Source organism: Elgaria multicarinata, chromosome 3 (genome assembly GCF_023053635.1).
Source record: "Elgaria multicarinata webbii isolate HBS135686 ecotype San Diego chromosome 3, rElgMul1.1.pri, whole genome shotgun sequence".
Taxonomy (NCBI): domain Eukaryota; kingdom Metazoa; phylum Chordata; class Lepidosauria; order Squamata; family Anguidae; genus Elgaria; species Elgaria multicarinata.
Window position 1 is genome coordinate 5,501,013 of NC_086173.1, and position 16,771 is coordinate 5,517,783.

At 44.9% G+C, this 16,771-nt stretch overlaps 1 protein-coding gene across 1 annotated transcript in view; it reads left to right on the forward strand.

Annotated features, from left to right (window-relative positions):
* Positions 1–1,788: 1,788 nt before the first annotated feature.
* Positions 1,789–16,771, forward strand: part of PPP1R3F (protein phosphatase 1 regulatory subunit 3F) — a 29,379-nt gene continuing 14,396 nt past the window's right edge. Inside the window, exon 1 of the mRNA XM_063119145.1 lies at positions 1,789–2,937. Coding sequence (XP_062975215.1) covers positions 1,802–2,937 — 1,136 coding nt within the window. The 5' untranslated portion in view covers positions 1,789–1,801. The remainder of the gene's footprint in view (positions 2,938–16,771) is intronic.

Consider the following 16,771-nt stretch of genomic DNA (forward strand, 5'->3'; position numbering starts at 1 on the left):
TTCGGAGCCGGAGCTCCGCGGCGAAGAGGAGCGGAGTATGGGCGGAGCGGCGCAGCGCGGAGCGGGCCAACCCGAAATTTTCGGATCGGCCCGCGGGGCGGAGCGGGGGGTCCGTGCACACCCCTACTGGAAGCCATATTTTTGTGAACCGCCCAGAGAGCTTCGGCTATTGGGCGGTATAAAAACGTAATAAATAAATAAATAAATAAATAAATAAATAATAAAAAATAAATATCCTCTGCCCTGCAAGCCCCTTGTCCCCAAGCCCAATTTATTGGGTGGCACTATTAATAGACATGGCACATAAGCAAAAAATAGATAGATCTCTGTCCCAAAGAGCTTACAATCTCCAATCACATCATGTGGTAGTCAATGGGGAAAGAGCAAAGCAACAGGCAAGGATAACAGGAGGCTGAATGTGCATAGGTGCAGTAGCACATACTGAGGCTTCATCATTCTTGATGGGATCAAAGGCTAAATTGTTATGGAGAAGGTGGGTGAGGTATTTATTTATTTATTTATTTATTACATTTCTATACCGCCCAATAGCCGGAGCTCTCTGGGCGGTTCACAAAAATCAAAACCATTCAAAGTATAAAACAACAGTGTAAAACCATAATATAAAATACAATATAAAAGCTCAACCAGATCAAAACAGCAGCAATGCAAAATTACAAATTTAAAACACCATGTTAAAATGTATTTATAGATTGTTAAAATGTTGGGAGAATAAAAAGGTCTTCACCTGGTGTGTAAAAGCATATAATGTAGGTGCCAAGCGAACCTCCTTAGGGAGCTCATTGCAGAGCCGGGGTGCCACAGCAGAGAAGGCCCTGCTCCTGGTAGCCACCTGCCTCATTTCCTTTGGCAGGGGCTCATGGAGAAGGACCTCTGAGGATGACCTTAGGGTCCGGGCAGGTACATATGGGAGGAGGCGTTCCTTCAGATAACCTGGCCCCAAGCCGTTTAGGGCTTTAAATGTTAATACCAGCATTTTGAATCGGGCCCAGGCCTGGACTGGCAGCCAATGAAGCTGGAAAAGGACTGGCGTAATGTGGTCTCGTCGGCCTGTCCCTGTTAGTAAGCGTGCTGCCCTGTTTTTACACATGCTCGAGAGTGCCTTTCTTGTGGGAGGATACTTGGCCCACTTTACATGCTCAGGAGCTAAGTCGTGGCATTAAAAGCAAGTAAGCGCCTGGCACACATTTTTGCCATCTCCTTCCCTCCCCGACCAGCACCCTCAAACAGTGTCTCTGGCTTTTCGATTCGCGAGTGGGAAGTGCTGTGTTGTTCCTCCACAACCCCACTCTCCGATGCAGGGGCTCTTCGGAGGAGGAACCCGGCGGTGTGGGCAGCGATGCCGCGCTGTGGCCAGCCAGCCTTCCCACCGCGCGCCTCTGTGCGCGCGTAGCTCGCCGTGCATGATTCGCTTCGCCTGATGCTTCGCTGCTTCTCTTCTTGTCGCCCCGGTTTTGTTTTGCATTTTTTTCTCCCCCCCTGGGGAAAAAGGGGAAAAGAGAAGGATCCTTCTTGTCTTTCTATTGGTGCCGCCGCTCTGCCTGCCTGCCTGCCTGCCTGCCACCAGCCTCGCAATCCTCTTCTCCTGCCTGCCCAGCTTGCTCCACCTCCCTCTCCCGGCTCGCTCCACCCCCACATCCACCCTAGCTCGTTGTCGTCGTCGTCGCCCCCCCCCGCTTCTACCTCCCCCCCACCCCCACCCCCACCCCAAAGAGCTTCGTCAATAGCAGCAGCTGCTGCCTGCGCGGCTGGCCCGTCGTCCTCCCTCCCTCAGCCGCCCGCCATGGCTCGCGCGGGGGCCTCCTCCTCCTCCTCCCCACCGCCGCCACTGCCTCCCTTGCCTCTGACTAGGGAAGCGGCAGAAGGGGGGGAGGAGGGGGAGGGGGAGGGGGGAGAGGAAGAAGAAGAGGAGGAGGAGGAGGAAGACCCCCCGCTCCGGGCTCTCGTGCCACGCTCCTCCCCGGTGCCCAGGCCCCAGCACCCCACCGCCCCCGGGGGGAGCAGCTCCTCCTCAGAAGACGACGACGACGACGACGACGTGGGGCTGGAGGAGGAGGAGGAGGAGGAGGAAGGGCACCACCAGCACCCTGGCTTGGCAAGGCCGCTTTCCCAGCATCCTCCGGGCCTGGCTGGGCCACTTTCCCAGCATGCAGTGCAGGATAGTCAAGGGCTGCCCTCCCAGCATGCTCAAGGGCAGGCAGGGCTGTTCTCTCAGCAAGCTACTGCTGTTGACACCACAGTGGAGGAGTCCTCCCAGCATGCCGCAGGCCGGCACGTGCTGTTTGCTGATGCCTTGGGCCTGCCCTTGGCACGGTGGCGGCGCTACCAGCCTTGGCCGCCGCCTTCGCCTGAGTCCCCCCCTGAGGTGATGCCCCCCTTGGCCTCTCTCCCAACCTCTACAGCTACCTGCTACCTTCTGCCATCTTTCGTGTTGCCGCCAGTGGGTCAAGGTGAGGACGAAAAGCTCGAACGCCTGCGCCGGGTCAAGGTGGAGCTGGAAGAGGTGCTGCCTCCTGAGCTGGGAGAGCCACGGGTGCTACGTGGCACTGTGCGCGTGCTCAACGTTTCTTACCACAAGGCCGTACACGTGCGGGCAAGCCGAGACCGGTGGCAGAGTCACCGCGACTACCCTGCCCTCTACGTCCAAGGGGGCTCACCAGATGGGGGCCTGACCGACCGCTTTGCCTTCCGCCTGGACTTTGGTCATGACGATGAGGAAGATGAGGAGGAAGGAGGAGCCCGGCTTGATTTTGTGGTGCGGTATCAGACTGACGAAGGTGTCTACTGGGCCAACAACCAGGGCAGGAATTACAGTGTGGTACTGAAGGGGGTGGTGCCTTCCCAGAGTCTGCCTAAGAGGTCTGGCAAAGAAGGTGAATCGCGCCGGCTCAAGAGCTGCATGAGGCCAATAAAAATCAGGTAATGCTTCTCAGTACCCTACATGCCCTTGCCTGGAAATGACACATCTCTGAGAGTTAGCAGTTCCTTTGCCCTGGTCCAAGACCTGGGTGTCTCTGCTCCCCAGATCCCTAACAGATCCTCTAGATTACACTCCTCTCCCAAAGGAGAGGGTTTGTATTCAAGATTTTTAATTCCTAATCCCTGTGCCATTATCAATTAATTTCCATCCCAGATTGACCAAGACTTGTTTCCCATTTAGCTTGTACCTTACATGCAGTAACACTACATATTTGCAAATTGGAGACTCCCTTTCAGACAAAACGTATTCCTTGTGAAGAGAGAAAGCAGCTATACGTAGTTTTAAGAGGAGTCAGAAAAAGTATGACCTTAATTTAAACACTCAAGTGTGCTTGGTTCCAATTCCTGCTCCTTTCCCCTCTTTGAATGTTTTTGATGGGTCCCTTCTCTGTGTCTCAGTGACGCAAGTGATTCTTGAGATGGGCATCTCTAAGGGAGGTGCACACACTTACCAAGAGAAGGTGTGAGCTTTTTCCTGTCCCCTCCCAATTAATGCCTTAGGGCATTTTCTCATGTGACCCTGAAAGTACCATTGACATATTTGTGTGTACATACATTTGAATGTTAACAAAGTGGAAGAGGGCCATTTTAATGCAAATGTGTACTCTAGCTACTGATGGTTTGCATCCAGATTACAGAACAGCAAAATGCATTCAGGGTGGTTTTGCAATTTATGAAGCAAACACGGGTTGTGTTTTCAGTAGTGGACATGTTATATATAGATTATATACAAGCTTCTTTAAACATCTGTACATATGCATCTGGTTGGTCCAGGTTTCCCAGGCTTGGTTCTCACTTAGGTGGTAAACCGGTGTCTGGGCCATTTCACTCTGAAAGTGGGAGCTTATATGAATCACGATTGCAGTCTTCCTCAAGCTGGTTCCCTCCAGATGTTTTGGACTTCAGCTCCTGTAAGCTCCAGCCGGCAAATTGCCAAATATTTGGTTGATTAGCATATTTTTACCACCATAGGGAGGATAATGTTTGAATTTTGCTGTAGGGAATAAGGTTGTGTACATAGCAGGTGCATTTGTGGGTTAAAGTGTACTTTTCAGTGTCCTGTGTGAAAACAGCTATATCAGGGCCCAAATGCAGACTTTCTTAAACATTATACTAAAGCAGACTGCAACAGACGTAGTGATGATAACCAGTGTTGGGGTATATTTTATGAATAGAATGATGAATGCTTGGTTGATTCCAAACTGGCTTTTCCCCCTGGAATTGCCGTTCTTGGTTGACTCAGTTTTTATGGAGAATCCAGAAAACATCATCATCAAACTGTTACAGTCCAGTATTTTCTGTGTTTTTCTCCTTTGATTTTTAACACTTTTTTGAAGATTTTGAGAGTATGTGGGGAAGATAAAATGCAATTTCAGCACTAACTTGAGGAAGGTTGACAGGCAAAACACTTGAGACTTTTCGGGGCTTCTGTGCTTTTAATTAACAATTCTTGTTTGCAAGTCCTGACTATTTTATTGCTTCTTGTTGACTGTGGTTAAGGGATTAGACCTCTTCCACAGGAACAAAAACGAACATTAGAGTAATCCAGAGAAGCTACTGAAGGGGAAATTAAGAGGCTATCTCTAATGCCCCAGCTGTGGTTCAACAGGAAGCAATCAAATGGCAAGGACCTGAGAACAGGAAACTTTTAATTAGCTTGTGCCAGGACCTTTGCTGAATGGGATTTACTTGTGAGCACATACTATAGAAGGAGGTTGGCCATGAGAAAGGGCATTGCTAGATGTTATAACACTATACTAAAGGTTATCTGCAACCCCTGTTTTAATTGCAATGTCAACTAAGTATGGAAGAGTAATGCCTCAGCAGCACTATAGGGCCCTAATTTGAAAACAACCCTCATAAGCTCTGATTCTCAAGGATCCCTTGTTAAGGCCCCCAGATGTAGAAACTGTGTCCATTATAGAGCAGGGAGGAAGACATTGTATAACAAAACAGGAGAAAGGTCAGGGAAATAGCAACCATAGAGTGAATGTGCCAGACAGCCAGTTCTCCCAATGTTTGGCCTCCGAGGAAGCAAAGAACTCCCCTAGAGTAGCCCAAAACAATTCACTTGAGCTAGAGGAAGGTAACTACCAGCTTATGAGTAAACACTTAATCACAAGCAAGACATGGGAGCCAGGGATTTGGTTTGACTGTTACTGGAGAGCCACACATAATACACAAAAGAAGGCAGACAGGGAAGAAATAATATGACTTCATGATCAGATAGACTTCGAGGCGAGGAAACTAGGTGACAATAACTGCTTTTGCCTTGGCTGAGGCCATAGAGGCTTCAACCTGGGTGACCATATGAAAAGGAGGACAGGACACTTGTATCTTTAACAGTTGTATGGGGAAGGGGATTTCAGCAGGTATCGCTTGTATGCGTGCAGCACCTGGTGAGATTTCCTCTTCACCACAACAGTTAAAGCTGCTGGAGCCCTGCCTTCTTGACCAGTTACAAAAGAGGGCAGGGCTCCTGCATCTTTAACTGTTGTGGTGAAGAAGGGATTTATTTATTAAATTTATTTATTATTTTATTTATTTATTAAATTTATATACCGCCCCATAGCCAAAGTTCTCCGGGCGGTTTACAAAAGTTAAAAACATTGAACTTTAAAAAGTATACAAAATTTTAAACCATCAAAAATCTAAAAACCTGGTGCTGCATGCATACATATGACAACTGTTAAAGATACAGAAGCCTGTTCTCCTTTTTATACCCTAGATTCAACCATCCCCCTGCTTCCTTGTGTTATTTTATCAGCATTTCAGACATAGTATAAAAATGTAGAGATTATTTCCTATGGGAATCTTAAGGCGCATGTGCAGTCCAACAATTTTTGATCTGTTGCACTTGCCTTTGGCTGTTGACAAGAGTGACTCACCTATTGTTTTACCAAAGTTATACCTAGGGAAGCTTAAACAGTTGTTTTCTTGCCTGGGGATAGACTCATTGTGGCTGTTGGAGATCCCTTGAGTTTTGTCCTAGGCAAAGTGATAATAATAATTAATAATATCCTACCTCATGGGGTTTGTGGAAAGTTGCAAGAAGTATGGGAGTGTATTATTCACCTTGAGCCGTAGGATAAGATAAGCTATGCTTTGCCAACTTTTGTAAACTGTCCAAACACGCAGACATCTAGAAATATAGGACTTTGATTACCAGGTGAGGTTTGTGAGCAACTTGTCATACTAAAAAAAAATGTTTTTAACATTTGGCCATTGGGCCTAAAATGTGTTTTTGGTCTCATCTGGAGTAGGGTGACCATATGAAAAGGAGAACAGGGCTCCTGTATCTTTAAAGTTGTATAGAAAAGGGAATTTCAGCAAGTGTCATTTGAATGCATGTAGCAGCTGGTGAAATTTTGTCTTCATCAAAACAGTTAAAGCTGCAGGAGCCCTGCCCTCTTGACCAGATAGAAAAGAGAGGCGGGCGCCTGCACCTTTAACTATTGCTATGAAAAGGGAATTTCACCAGATGCTGTCTGCATACAAATGGCACCTGCTGAAAATCCCTTTTCTCTACCACTGTTAAAGATACAGGAGCCTTGTCCTCCTTTTCATATGGTCACCCTAATCTGGAGGTTCTTTGTTCTGGACAGTTTATGTCATATCTTTCTTCCTTCATGTTTTGCTTTAAATTTATTTAAAGGCACATTTATCCTGCTCCTCAGCCCCCCAAAAGTCTCCTGGAGTTACTTACATACAATCAATAGAAACAAGACAGTCCCTGCTCACAGGCTAACATTCTAAAAAGTCGCAACACAAAAGGAAAAGGGGATGAGGGGAGCAGAGGAATAAAGCTACTGGTCTTTCAGCTGGGCTGGTGGAATGGCCCTGCTTGCCATCTGTTGCAGGCTGCTGAAATTTGAGGTGTTTATTTCCCGGTTCTGTTGCTGGGCTGCCTACAAGATTGGGCAGTGAGGATTTTTTCTGGGTTCCTCTCTGTTTGGCACCTCAAGAATGTCCTCCTTCAGGGACCATTCATAGAACAGGTAGGGGCAAAACTTGTAGTTTTCCTCTGTTGGGTGTTCTGGCATCAGGCCCCCTTTCCTTGTGACTCCAAGCATTTGATCTATTCTCTTGTTTTTTTCACCCCTCCCAACGTCTGACCATTTTTCTGCCTTGCCCTCCCTCAAATTCTGCTTAAGGTGGGGAATCGTGACTGTTTTGTTGGTGCACCCCTTTCTTCTTTCAGGTCTTATGTATTCTGTGTTTTTTACTGAGGAATTTTCCCTCAACATAATCAAGGCTGTAGGTACTCCATGCTACAAAAATGATATTCAGATTTTGCATCCAAGGAACCCAAATTCCGTGTGAAGAAAAGCAAAACTGTGCAACGTGTAAATCCTACAAACTGAACATATTCCTGTCATCCCTATCTTAGTTGCATAATCTATTCTGCAGTTTTTAAAAACGATTTTGCTTAATTTATTCTGGTTCTGCCAATCATGGAAAGAATGAGAAACTATGCAGGATGGTGCACCCCCGACCCTACTCACAGAAATCTTTTTACAGCAAAGTCCTATACATATCTCATCATAAGTAAGTCCCACTGAGATCAATGGGACATACTCCCAGCTGAGTGGGTATGGGATTGCAGTCATACTTACACTTTTTGGCACTTGGGAATTCAATAAGCATTGTTATTATTATTATTATTATTATTATTATTATTATTATTATTATTTATATAGCACCATCAATGTACATGGTGCTGTACAGAGTAAAACAGTAAATAGCAAGACCCTGCCGCATAGGCTTACAATCTAATAAAATCCTAGTAAAACAATAAGGAGGGGAAGAGAATGCAAACAGGCACAGGGTAGGGTAAGCAGGCACAGGGTAGGGTAAAACTAACACACATTTTAAAGCATATCTTGCAGCCGTAAGATCTAGAGAATTCCATTTAAACATAATAACAGCTGAGATTCTCCAAAGTGGATTCCTGTGCCTACTATCACATTCTGTGCTTTTTCTGTGGTCCCGAAGAGTTATGTCGTAGATGCTCAGCTATACACGTAACCTGCTCTTTACTATTCTTTTCTCCTGAGTTACAAAGTCTTCTTTTCTAGTTCTGATGTTTATGAAGCAGCTTTTGCTGCCACCAGTAAAACAGTTGGTTGATATGATACTTTCCCATGCCATTTCCTTTTATTAAAGCCTACGTTCTTGTCTTGGCAGCCATGCTCTTAGAGGGCCTCAGAAATTAACAGACCAGTTGCCACAATTGTACTTAGATAGGGTGACCATATGGAAAGGAGGACAGGGCTCCTGTATCTTCAACGGTTGAAAATACCCTCTTCACCACAACAGTTAAAGCTGCAGGAGCTATACTAGAGGGACCAGATACAAAAGTGGGCAGGGCTCCTGCAGCTTTAACAGTTGTGATGAAGAGGGAATTTCAGCAGGTGCGTGCATACAAATGACACCTGCTGAAATTCCCTTTTCAATGCAACTGTTAAAGATACAGGAGTCCTGTCCTGCTTTTCATAGGGCCACCCTAACTTAGCAGGGCTACCATTCTTACCCAATGCGTCTTTCATAGAGCCACCTCCCCCTTTTATATTCATTATTCAGGCCTGACCACACCCAAAGCCGATCTACAGTGTACTTCTGCAGATCAGTTGAGCATCTGGCTTAGTCACATGGTGCTCCTGTAGGTCAGCTGTCCCCACGGCTGCATCACAACTGATAACATGAAGCTACTGTTTTACTACAATGAGACTGCTGCAACTCGTTATGTGAAAGAGCAGAGCACCAAAGGACAGCTTCCATTCTGTAAGGGGCCAACAGTTGGGGACTGAAGGAAAGATTTGGGCAGCTGCATGCTGCAATGCCCTCTGCTTTGGCTTGACAGTGAAAGGCAGCAAGAACAGAATTATACCATGTACGTTCCAGAGGTGGGCATCCTTCAGGCTTACAAGATCTATTGTGTTTTCCTGGAATCCCAAGGCTTGGGGGAGTGGATGTAAGCAACAGGGTGCCTCTAAGCATGTTCCCAGGCCAGGGTTTTATTTTTAGTACCAGGATCATACTCACAGTATTTTCATATACCTAGGGTGACCATATTTGGGAAACCAAAAAAGAGAACACCTAGTGTGTGTGTGGTGAAGCAGCTTTCTGAGTCCTGCAGAAAGTACGTTATTCCCCCGCCACCTTAAAGAACCCGATTGGAGTGGAGGAGGGGAAAGGATTTCATTCTGCACCACCACCATCCACTCCAATTGGTTTTTTTTTTCCTTTTGCAGTGGAGCATGAGTGCACTCCTCTCATTGTTTTCAAAAATGGCGGCCACAACGTCCTTCCAGGATGTTGTGCAGCCGTCAAGTCACCCAGGGAGGATCGCGGAAGCCAGTAAGTCTGGGATTCTCCCCTTACATCCTTGTAGTATAGACATGCCCAGAGTCTAAGAGTACAGGTTCCTGCCCCAAGGAATTTACAATCTAAAATTCAACACAGTGGAAACAGCAGAGTAAGGGAAAGGAAATGGAGGCAAGAGTAAACTGGGACGCAATAAACCAATGTTTTAGTTGCATAAGCTTAGACTTAGTCATAGAGTAGAGCATAGGAATTAGAGGGTTGTGTCAAAGGCTTCATGGAAAAGGTGGGCTTTGAGAAGCAATTTGAAGGAGGTAAGACTAGTGGAATCATCTAGGTGTTCTGGAAGGCAGTACCAGGCATATGGGGCAGCAAGTGTGAAAGGGCAGAATCTTCTGCCGCAAGAATGACTGAAATAATGTGTTTGAAATGCTTTGAACACTCTAAAATATTATATAAAGAGAAACTATTATTATTAAACATTTAAAGCAGAGCAACTTTTGCAACTTGATCAATGTTTTCAAGCATCTTTTAATTCTGCATAACCCCATCGATATTTATGTAGCATGGTTCGATGGAAAGCACGTTGAGAGAATTGTTGGCAATGGGGCCGACAGAGGAAGGGACTGTGGGCATTTCCTTTTTATTATTTGGATCAAAGTACTTTTTATTCTTTTAAAAAGTAGAAAACTGAGAGACCTAAATACTTTCAACAAAATAGTTGAAGTAGGTATTAAAAGATGCTTGTGTAGCATTAAACCAAAAGCTGGGAACGTGTTGTATGTGCCAGCCTCAGGTGTGAGCAATTGCTCTGTGGTCTCTTGACTATATTGACAATAGTATTTCAAATGAGTAGATGGTATCTTGATAGTTCACTCTCAGCAGAAATCCCCACCCACCCTTCACGTGCAGAATCATTGACGACCTTTGTAAGTTGCTTTGTCAGGTGATATTTTACAACTCAGGGAGGGAGAGGTGGAAAGGACCATGGAACCATGATCTATTCTGAGTTTCATGTTGTAGTCTGAATTAGGGTGAAGACAAACACAACATTCCTAACCTTAACAGTGGTCATAGCAACATCTTCACTCATGGGTGAAGCCTGCTTTGCAGATTTCCTTTCACACATGTATACCAGCAAGTTGAATGCTGGATCAACTTTTATCTTGCCTTTCCTCACATTTCAGGCATCTGTTCACTTTAAAAAAAATTAAAGCAGCAGTAAGCCTATATAAAGCAGTTGCTGGGGAACATGGGTAGGAGGCTGCTGTTGCACCATGTCCTGCTTGTTCATCCCTGGCTGATGGCTGGTTGACCACTGTGTGAACAGAGTGCTGGACTAGATGGACCATTGGTCTGATCCAGCATGGCTCTTCTTATGTTCTTCATACCAGGGCGTAGTCTGAAGGCACATGAGACAGCTACCTTGCTGATGCTAAGCATGTATGGGTCTGGTTAGTGCTTGGAGGGGAGACCACCTGGGAACTGCAGGTAGCCACCTTCAGTTTCACGATGGAAGGAAGATGGCATATAAATTAATAAACAAATGAAATAAACAAACAAATATACTTGAATATATTAATCCTTTTCTTCACCTTATCTTCTCCCACCCAAAGTTGAAAAACTGCTTAGCACATTGGGGAGAGAAGTGTATTGATGTTATGGATACTAGCCAATGGGTGTTTTCCACAGCAGGATTCTCCCTAATTCAAACTGAAACATTCTGAAAACTTGCAGAACCATTTTTCAGACCTCACTCCAAGACAGAAAAATGAATAGGTATTTTTGTGGATTCTGGCATTCTTAAAATATTGGGCGGATTCCAGTGTTGCATGAGTGGACTTCCTCCCCCATTCCTGCACACACCCCAAATCTGCTTTGGAGGGTCCCCCAAACTTCTGGAGCAGATTTTGAGGAGATGCACAGGGCAGCATGTGGGGAGGGGGGATTCTACCCCCTTCTGGTTTTGCTGACACTCTAAAGAAAAGTACTCGTGTTCATGTCCCATTGAAATGAATGGGAGCTGCTTTTGCTCAGCTTCTATTTATTTCAGTGGGGCTTGAACAGGAGAAGTCCCCATTGGATTATGCCTTGAAAGTATGAGGAACAGGGACCAAAACACCAATAAGCAGACATGCAAACACATCCAATCTCCGTGATCCTTGTCAAATTCTATAAGCACTCTGAATCTCTTCCCCATTTTGTTGCAGGGATGAAGGTAAATTCATCAATCTCTGCTTGCTTTGTGGGGTATTCTGGGCAGAGAAGGATATCTGCCTTCTCCAGGATTTGTGCTTAGTCCTGTTTTAAGGACCTGTTAGCACAAATTGGATAGTATAGACCTAGCGTTTTCTTACAGGATCCATTCCTTGTTTGTTCCTTCAGTGAGGGCTCCTCCCCTTATTTGTAGTATAGTCCTGTTTTATGGCACCTAATCTTGGAATCTGGGAATCTACCATTTTGGATTGTGTGGAATCTGAACCAAATTCTACACCAAGCATAGTCCAGCACGCCTGAAGGACGCCAGGCATGTATAAATTATGCAGATTTGCATACATTTGCTTATTTATTCAAACTGTTTTCACATGCTAGTTGGAAGGAATTCTGCAGGGTATGGTATTACTTCTCCTAAGAAGTAGGGATCTCATTTGGCCCTCTGCTTTTTTGAGTCTTCACCAGACATGGGTTGTACACTTTCAAGTGTATCTTTGCAGACATAACTTGCTTTTAATAAATCAGAGCAGAGGTTCTGAAGTTGCTGAGTTCTGCAACCAGTGCAAAATTCTGAGCTATTCTTGCTTTTGTGCAGTACATACACAGCTGTGGCCTATAGTTCAGACATGTCCATAAGAGATATGGAAGTTGTGATTGATGATACGCTCTAGCCAGCGGTATCTTTTGAGGAAAGCAGCAGTTATTACTGAACTACCTGTGTTATCCCTTAAATCAGCCTTCTCCAACTTGGTGTCCTTCAGATGTGCTGGACTACAACTCCCATCATCCCCAGCCATGATGGCCAATTGGATGATTAGGACTGTAGTCCAGCACATCTGAACGGTGCCGGGTTGGGAAAGCTGTCTTAAATGTTATTTTCCCCTGGGCACACTTGGAACTGCTGCTAACTAAATCCAACATAATGTTGGAGAAAGGTGAAACCTTGAGACACATTCTTTGGTAGTCCCTTCTATAAAGCAGTCCTAAAATTCTTGGGCAAAAAGGCCCACACTAACCTGAATGTGTCATTCATTTTCCAAGAGCGTTTCTGATGTGCAAGTCTAACTGGAAGCTATACACTTCCTGTTCAATAAGCCTTTCCCATCCTGCCCCTACATCTCTATCCCCCATCCCCGAGGTTTCGAGATAGTTATGTGGCGGCTAAAATGTATGCTTAACAGTCTACTAGCATTCAAGAAAGCTATAAAGACTGATCTCTTCCGGCAGGCCTATCCAGTGGAATTTTAAGATGTTTTTAGAATCTTTTAGGATGTTTTTAACAATGTATATTATGTTTTAATTCAGTTTTATGGATTTTATCACTTATTGTTGTTTCCCGCCTCGATCAAAATGGAGAGGTGGGTAAGATATAAATTTATTATTATTATTATTATTATTATGCTGTATTATGTTCAGAGCTATCCTTTCCTTTGTTATTTCTTTGCCTATTCCAAAACTGAGCTCTGGTGCTGAAAGCACATTCTGAGGCTGAATTCTAGAGGGATCAAACTCAAATTAAGAATCTCAGCTAAATATTTTCGGGTCACAGACTGGGACCCTGTGATTTTGTTGAGGATGGTGCAAAAGTCTTAGGTTGGATTGCTGTGGCTACAGTGGGATTGAAGAATTTTTAAAAATCTTCTTTAAATAACTTGGCCTAAAATCCAAAACAGAGTTTAGACATGCTTAAGCCCATTGAAATCAGTCATGCCTAACTCTGCATTGGATTTAGGCCCATGTTCAAAAAGGCTTTAACTGTCTGTGATTCAATTAAGATGTTAAGTCAATATAGCTTTTCATTCAATTTAAGACATGGAGAAATGTCATTTTCTTTCCCCTGCCCCCAAAACCATGATTTAACAGTCATTGGTGAAAACAGAGTCATCCTTTTTCTTCCTTTTTCTTCAGAACGAATGAAATGCCCATCATTTTGGCAGGTGAAGGGCAAGAGAGCTCATGGATTGCAGAGACCCCAACACACACACCTAGTCACTTGTGTACCAGGTGCGAAATATGATCCTCTCCTGTGGTTCAGCATGAGGGAAGAGAAAGCACGCTTTGCCAAGCTAGTGGAAGCTGTCACCCCCTACCAAGTGAGGGCGAGAAAGAAGGACTGCGTACCACCACGGGCCCAGTGATCTTGCCGCTCCCTCAGTCCACAATAGAAGTGGATCTCTTTGAGTTGCTTTGAGGAGAAAGAGAAGGAGCAAACTCTCTTTCACTGCCCAGGGATACTGTGTATGGGTTTAAGGGGCTAAGGCAGAGGTAGGCAGCCTGGTGAAGGCTCTCCAGATGTTTTGGACTGCAATTCCCACAAACCCTTGCCATTAGCCCTGCTGACTGGGGCTAATGGAAGTTGTAGTCCAAGACATCTGGAGGACACCAAGTTGACTACCCCTGGGCTGGACCATGCTGAGAGAATGGATTGTCTCCTTACTCTAGGAACTACAGTGCCCGTGACTTTCAAAGGATTGGGTGGAAACTTTGCTTCTCACTTACCTCCTGTTTCCCCCACCCCACCCCAGGAGCAGCATCCAAGTAAGAATGAGGGGACAGTGTGAGGTGGGGCAGGCAGACTCGTGAAAAGGGCCCTTCACTGCCCTTGTGGCTTTGCATTGTCCCTGTACTTCAGTCATTCTGAAGACACTTGGGCTTATTTCTGGGCAACTGAAATCTAATTTATTGTTGCTCAGAATGCCTGTGATTAATTAAAAAAAAAACCCGCTGTAAGTTCAAATATATAAAACTATTTGACATATATGGTATATCTGATTCTGTGGAACTGATGTGATATAAATTCCTAGCATAAATGATACCATGGGCTGCTTGCGAGAGTCACCTTCTTGTGTGAGAAATGTAATGTGTGAGTCATAAATCCATGGATCTCAGCTGTGACAACTTCCATGACCTCCAAAGCTTCAAGATGGCTGAAGTTGCTGCAGCAGAGATCTATGCGCTCCTTGCAAACATTGCATGGAATGTTTATATTGAAGAGATTACTTTTTTGAATGGGAAGAAAGATATAACAGCTGTACAGGCCAGCATCCAAAATTTCCTCCGGCCTTATAAGAGGCTTGGAGGAAGATAAAGAGTATGCATTAAGCAAGTGGTGCTGGGCATCAGGATTCCTGGATTCTGTTCCAAAATATGAGAGTTGGGATACAGTAGGAGGTGAGTTCTACACAAGTTGTGACCACCTTGCTTACCAGCCATGTGTGGCAACCTGGACACCCTGCTTCCACCACCACCCCATTTATTTTTTTTACAGTCATAGGCAGTCAGCAAAGCCAGAAAGCTTATTCAACACCTGGCAGCCTGCCCATACTTGGGAGGAGAGCTGTGCTTGGCCTGATGGGTCACAGGTTCTTCAGGCCTGCAATGGAAATGTTTGGCAAAATCTGAGAGTCTAGCCCCCACCCCCCACCCCAATTTGAAGGAAGTCTGAGAAGAGAGGAGATGTAAACACCACACCTTTTATCTGTGTCAAGCTTACTTTTTTCCACTGAGTGATAAAAACTTGTCGCTGCCACTCACACATGTCTGCTCTCACTGTCTAGAAATCCTCGCAGACAGGCAGGTGACACATTTGTTCTTTGGCTTGTCTGCCTTCCCAACCTCAACCTTTCTCCTCTGTCATCTCCTGAAAGGTTTTGATTCCCCAAGTGGTTGGGGGTGCCACAGCTGTTGCTCTATACTGGTACAAGAGAAGTTTTTCGTTTGCTCTGACGAACCCTGAGATCTTCTGAAAAGCCATTGGCCAGATACTTCTACCAGAGTTTGGATTGATACAAGGAGTACCACTGTGGGGTTGGGTTTTTTTATAAATGAAAAACAGTATCGAAATTCTCTGAAATGAAATAAATAATATTTTTTAAAAAAGGAGTAAGGCCTTTTCTGTGGGGTCCCCATCCCTGCAATTCACATTTTCTAGGGAAGGTTGCTAGGCTCAAACCTTCCAGCTCTTAGGAAGATAGTTCCTTTTTGGAAAAAATTTAAGCTGCAAGAAATGAATAGTTTTATAGCTGTTGTTGAAGTGAGCTTTTTTATTCACGAGTTTAAAAGTTTTCTGTTGACAATTTTAGATGACTTTTTGAATTTTATTGTTCTTTTGTATTATTGGGAATTGCCTTGTGAGGCACTGAGGGGCTAAAGCAGCCTTCCTCAACCTGGGGCGCTCCAGACGTCTGGAGCGCCCCAGGTTGAGGAAGGCTGGGCTAAAGGGTGAGGTAGAAATGATGATGATGATGATGATGATGATGATGATGATGATAATAATAATAATAAATGAGTGCAAAGTGTAATCAATAATCAAAAACATTTGATCAATTTAAAAGTTGCCCCTGATTAACTGGGGAACAGACTTTGGTAGGGGGATTGTTTTTAGTATTATTTATTTATTATTTATTTATTTTATTACATTTATATACCGCCCCCCAGCCGAAGCTCTCTGGGCGGTTTACAACAATTAAAAATAGTAGACATTAAAAGTATACAAAAAATTTAAAAAACATAAAAACATGTATAAAAACAACAACAGTATTCATTTAAAACAACAATTCTGGGTTCCATTAAAACAAACTTAACGTTATTAAATGCTGTTAAAATGCTGTTAAAATGCCTGGGAGAAGAGAAAGGTCTTGACCAGGCACCAAAAAGATAACAACGTTGGCGCCAGGTGAGCCTTATCGGGAAGATCATTCCACAGTCGGGGGGCCACCACTGAGAAGGCCCTCTCCCTTGTTGCCATCCTCCAAGCTTCCCTAGGAGTAGGCACTCGGAGGAGGACCTTAGATGTTGAGCGCAGTGTACGGGTAGGTTCATGTCGGGAGAGGCGTTCCATCAGGTATTGAGGTCCCAAGCCATGTAGGGCTTTATAGGTTAAAACCAGCACCTTGAATTGGGCTCGGAAACATATAGGCAGCCAATGCAAGCGGGCCAGAATCGGTGTTATATGCTCAAATCTCCCTGTTCCAGCTATCAATCTGGCCGCCGCATTTTGCACAAGCTGCAGTTTCCGGACCATCTTCAAAGGCTGCCCCACGTAGAGGGCGTTGCAGTAATCTAATTTGAAAGTTACCAAAGTATGGACAACTGAAGCTAGGTTATCCCTGTCCAGATAGGGGCGTAGCTGGGCCACCAACCGAAGTTGGTAGAAGGCACTCCGTGCCACCGAGGCCACCTGTGCCTCAAGTGACAAAGATGGTTCTAGGAGAACCCCCAAGCTACGAACCTGCTC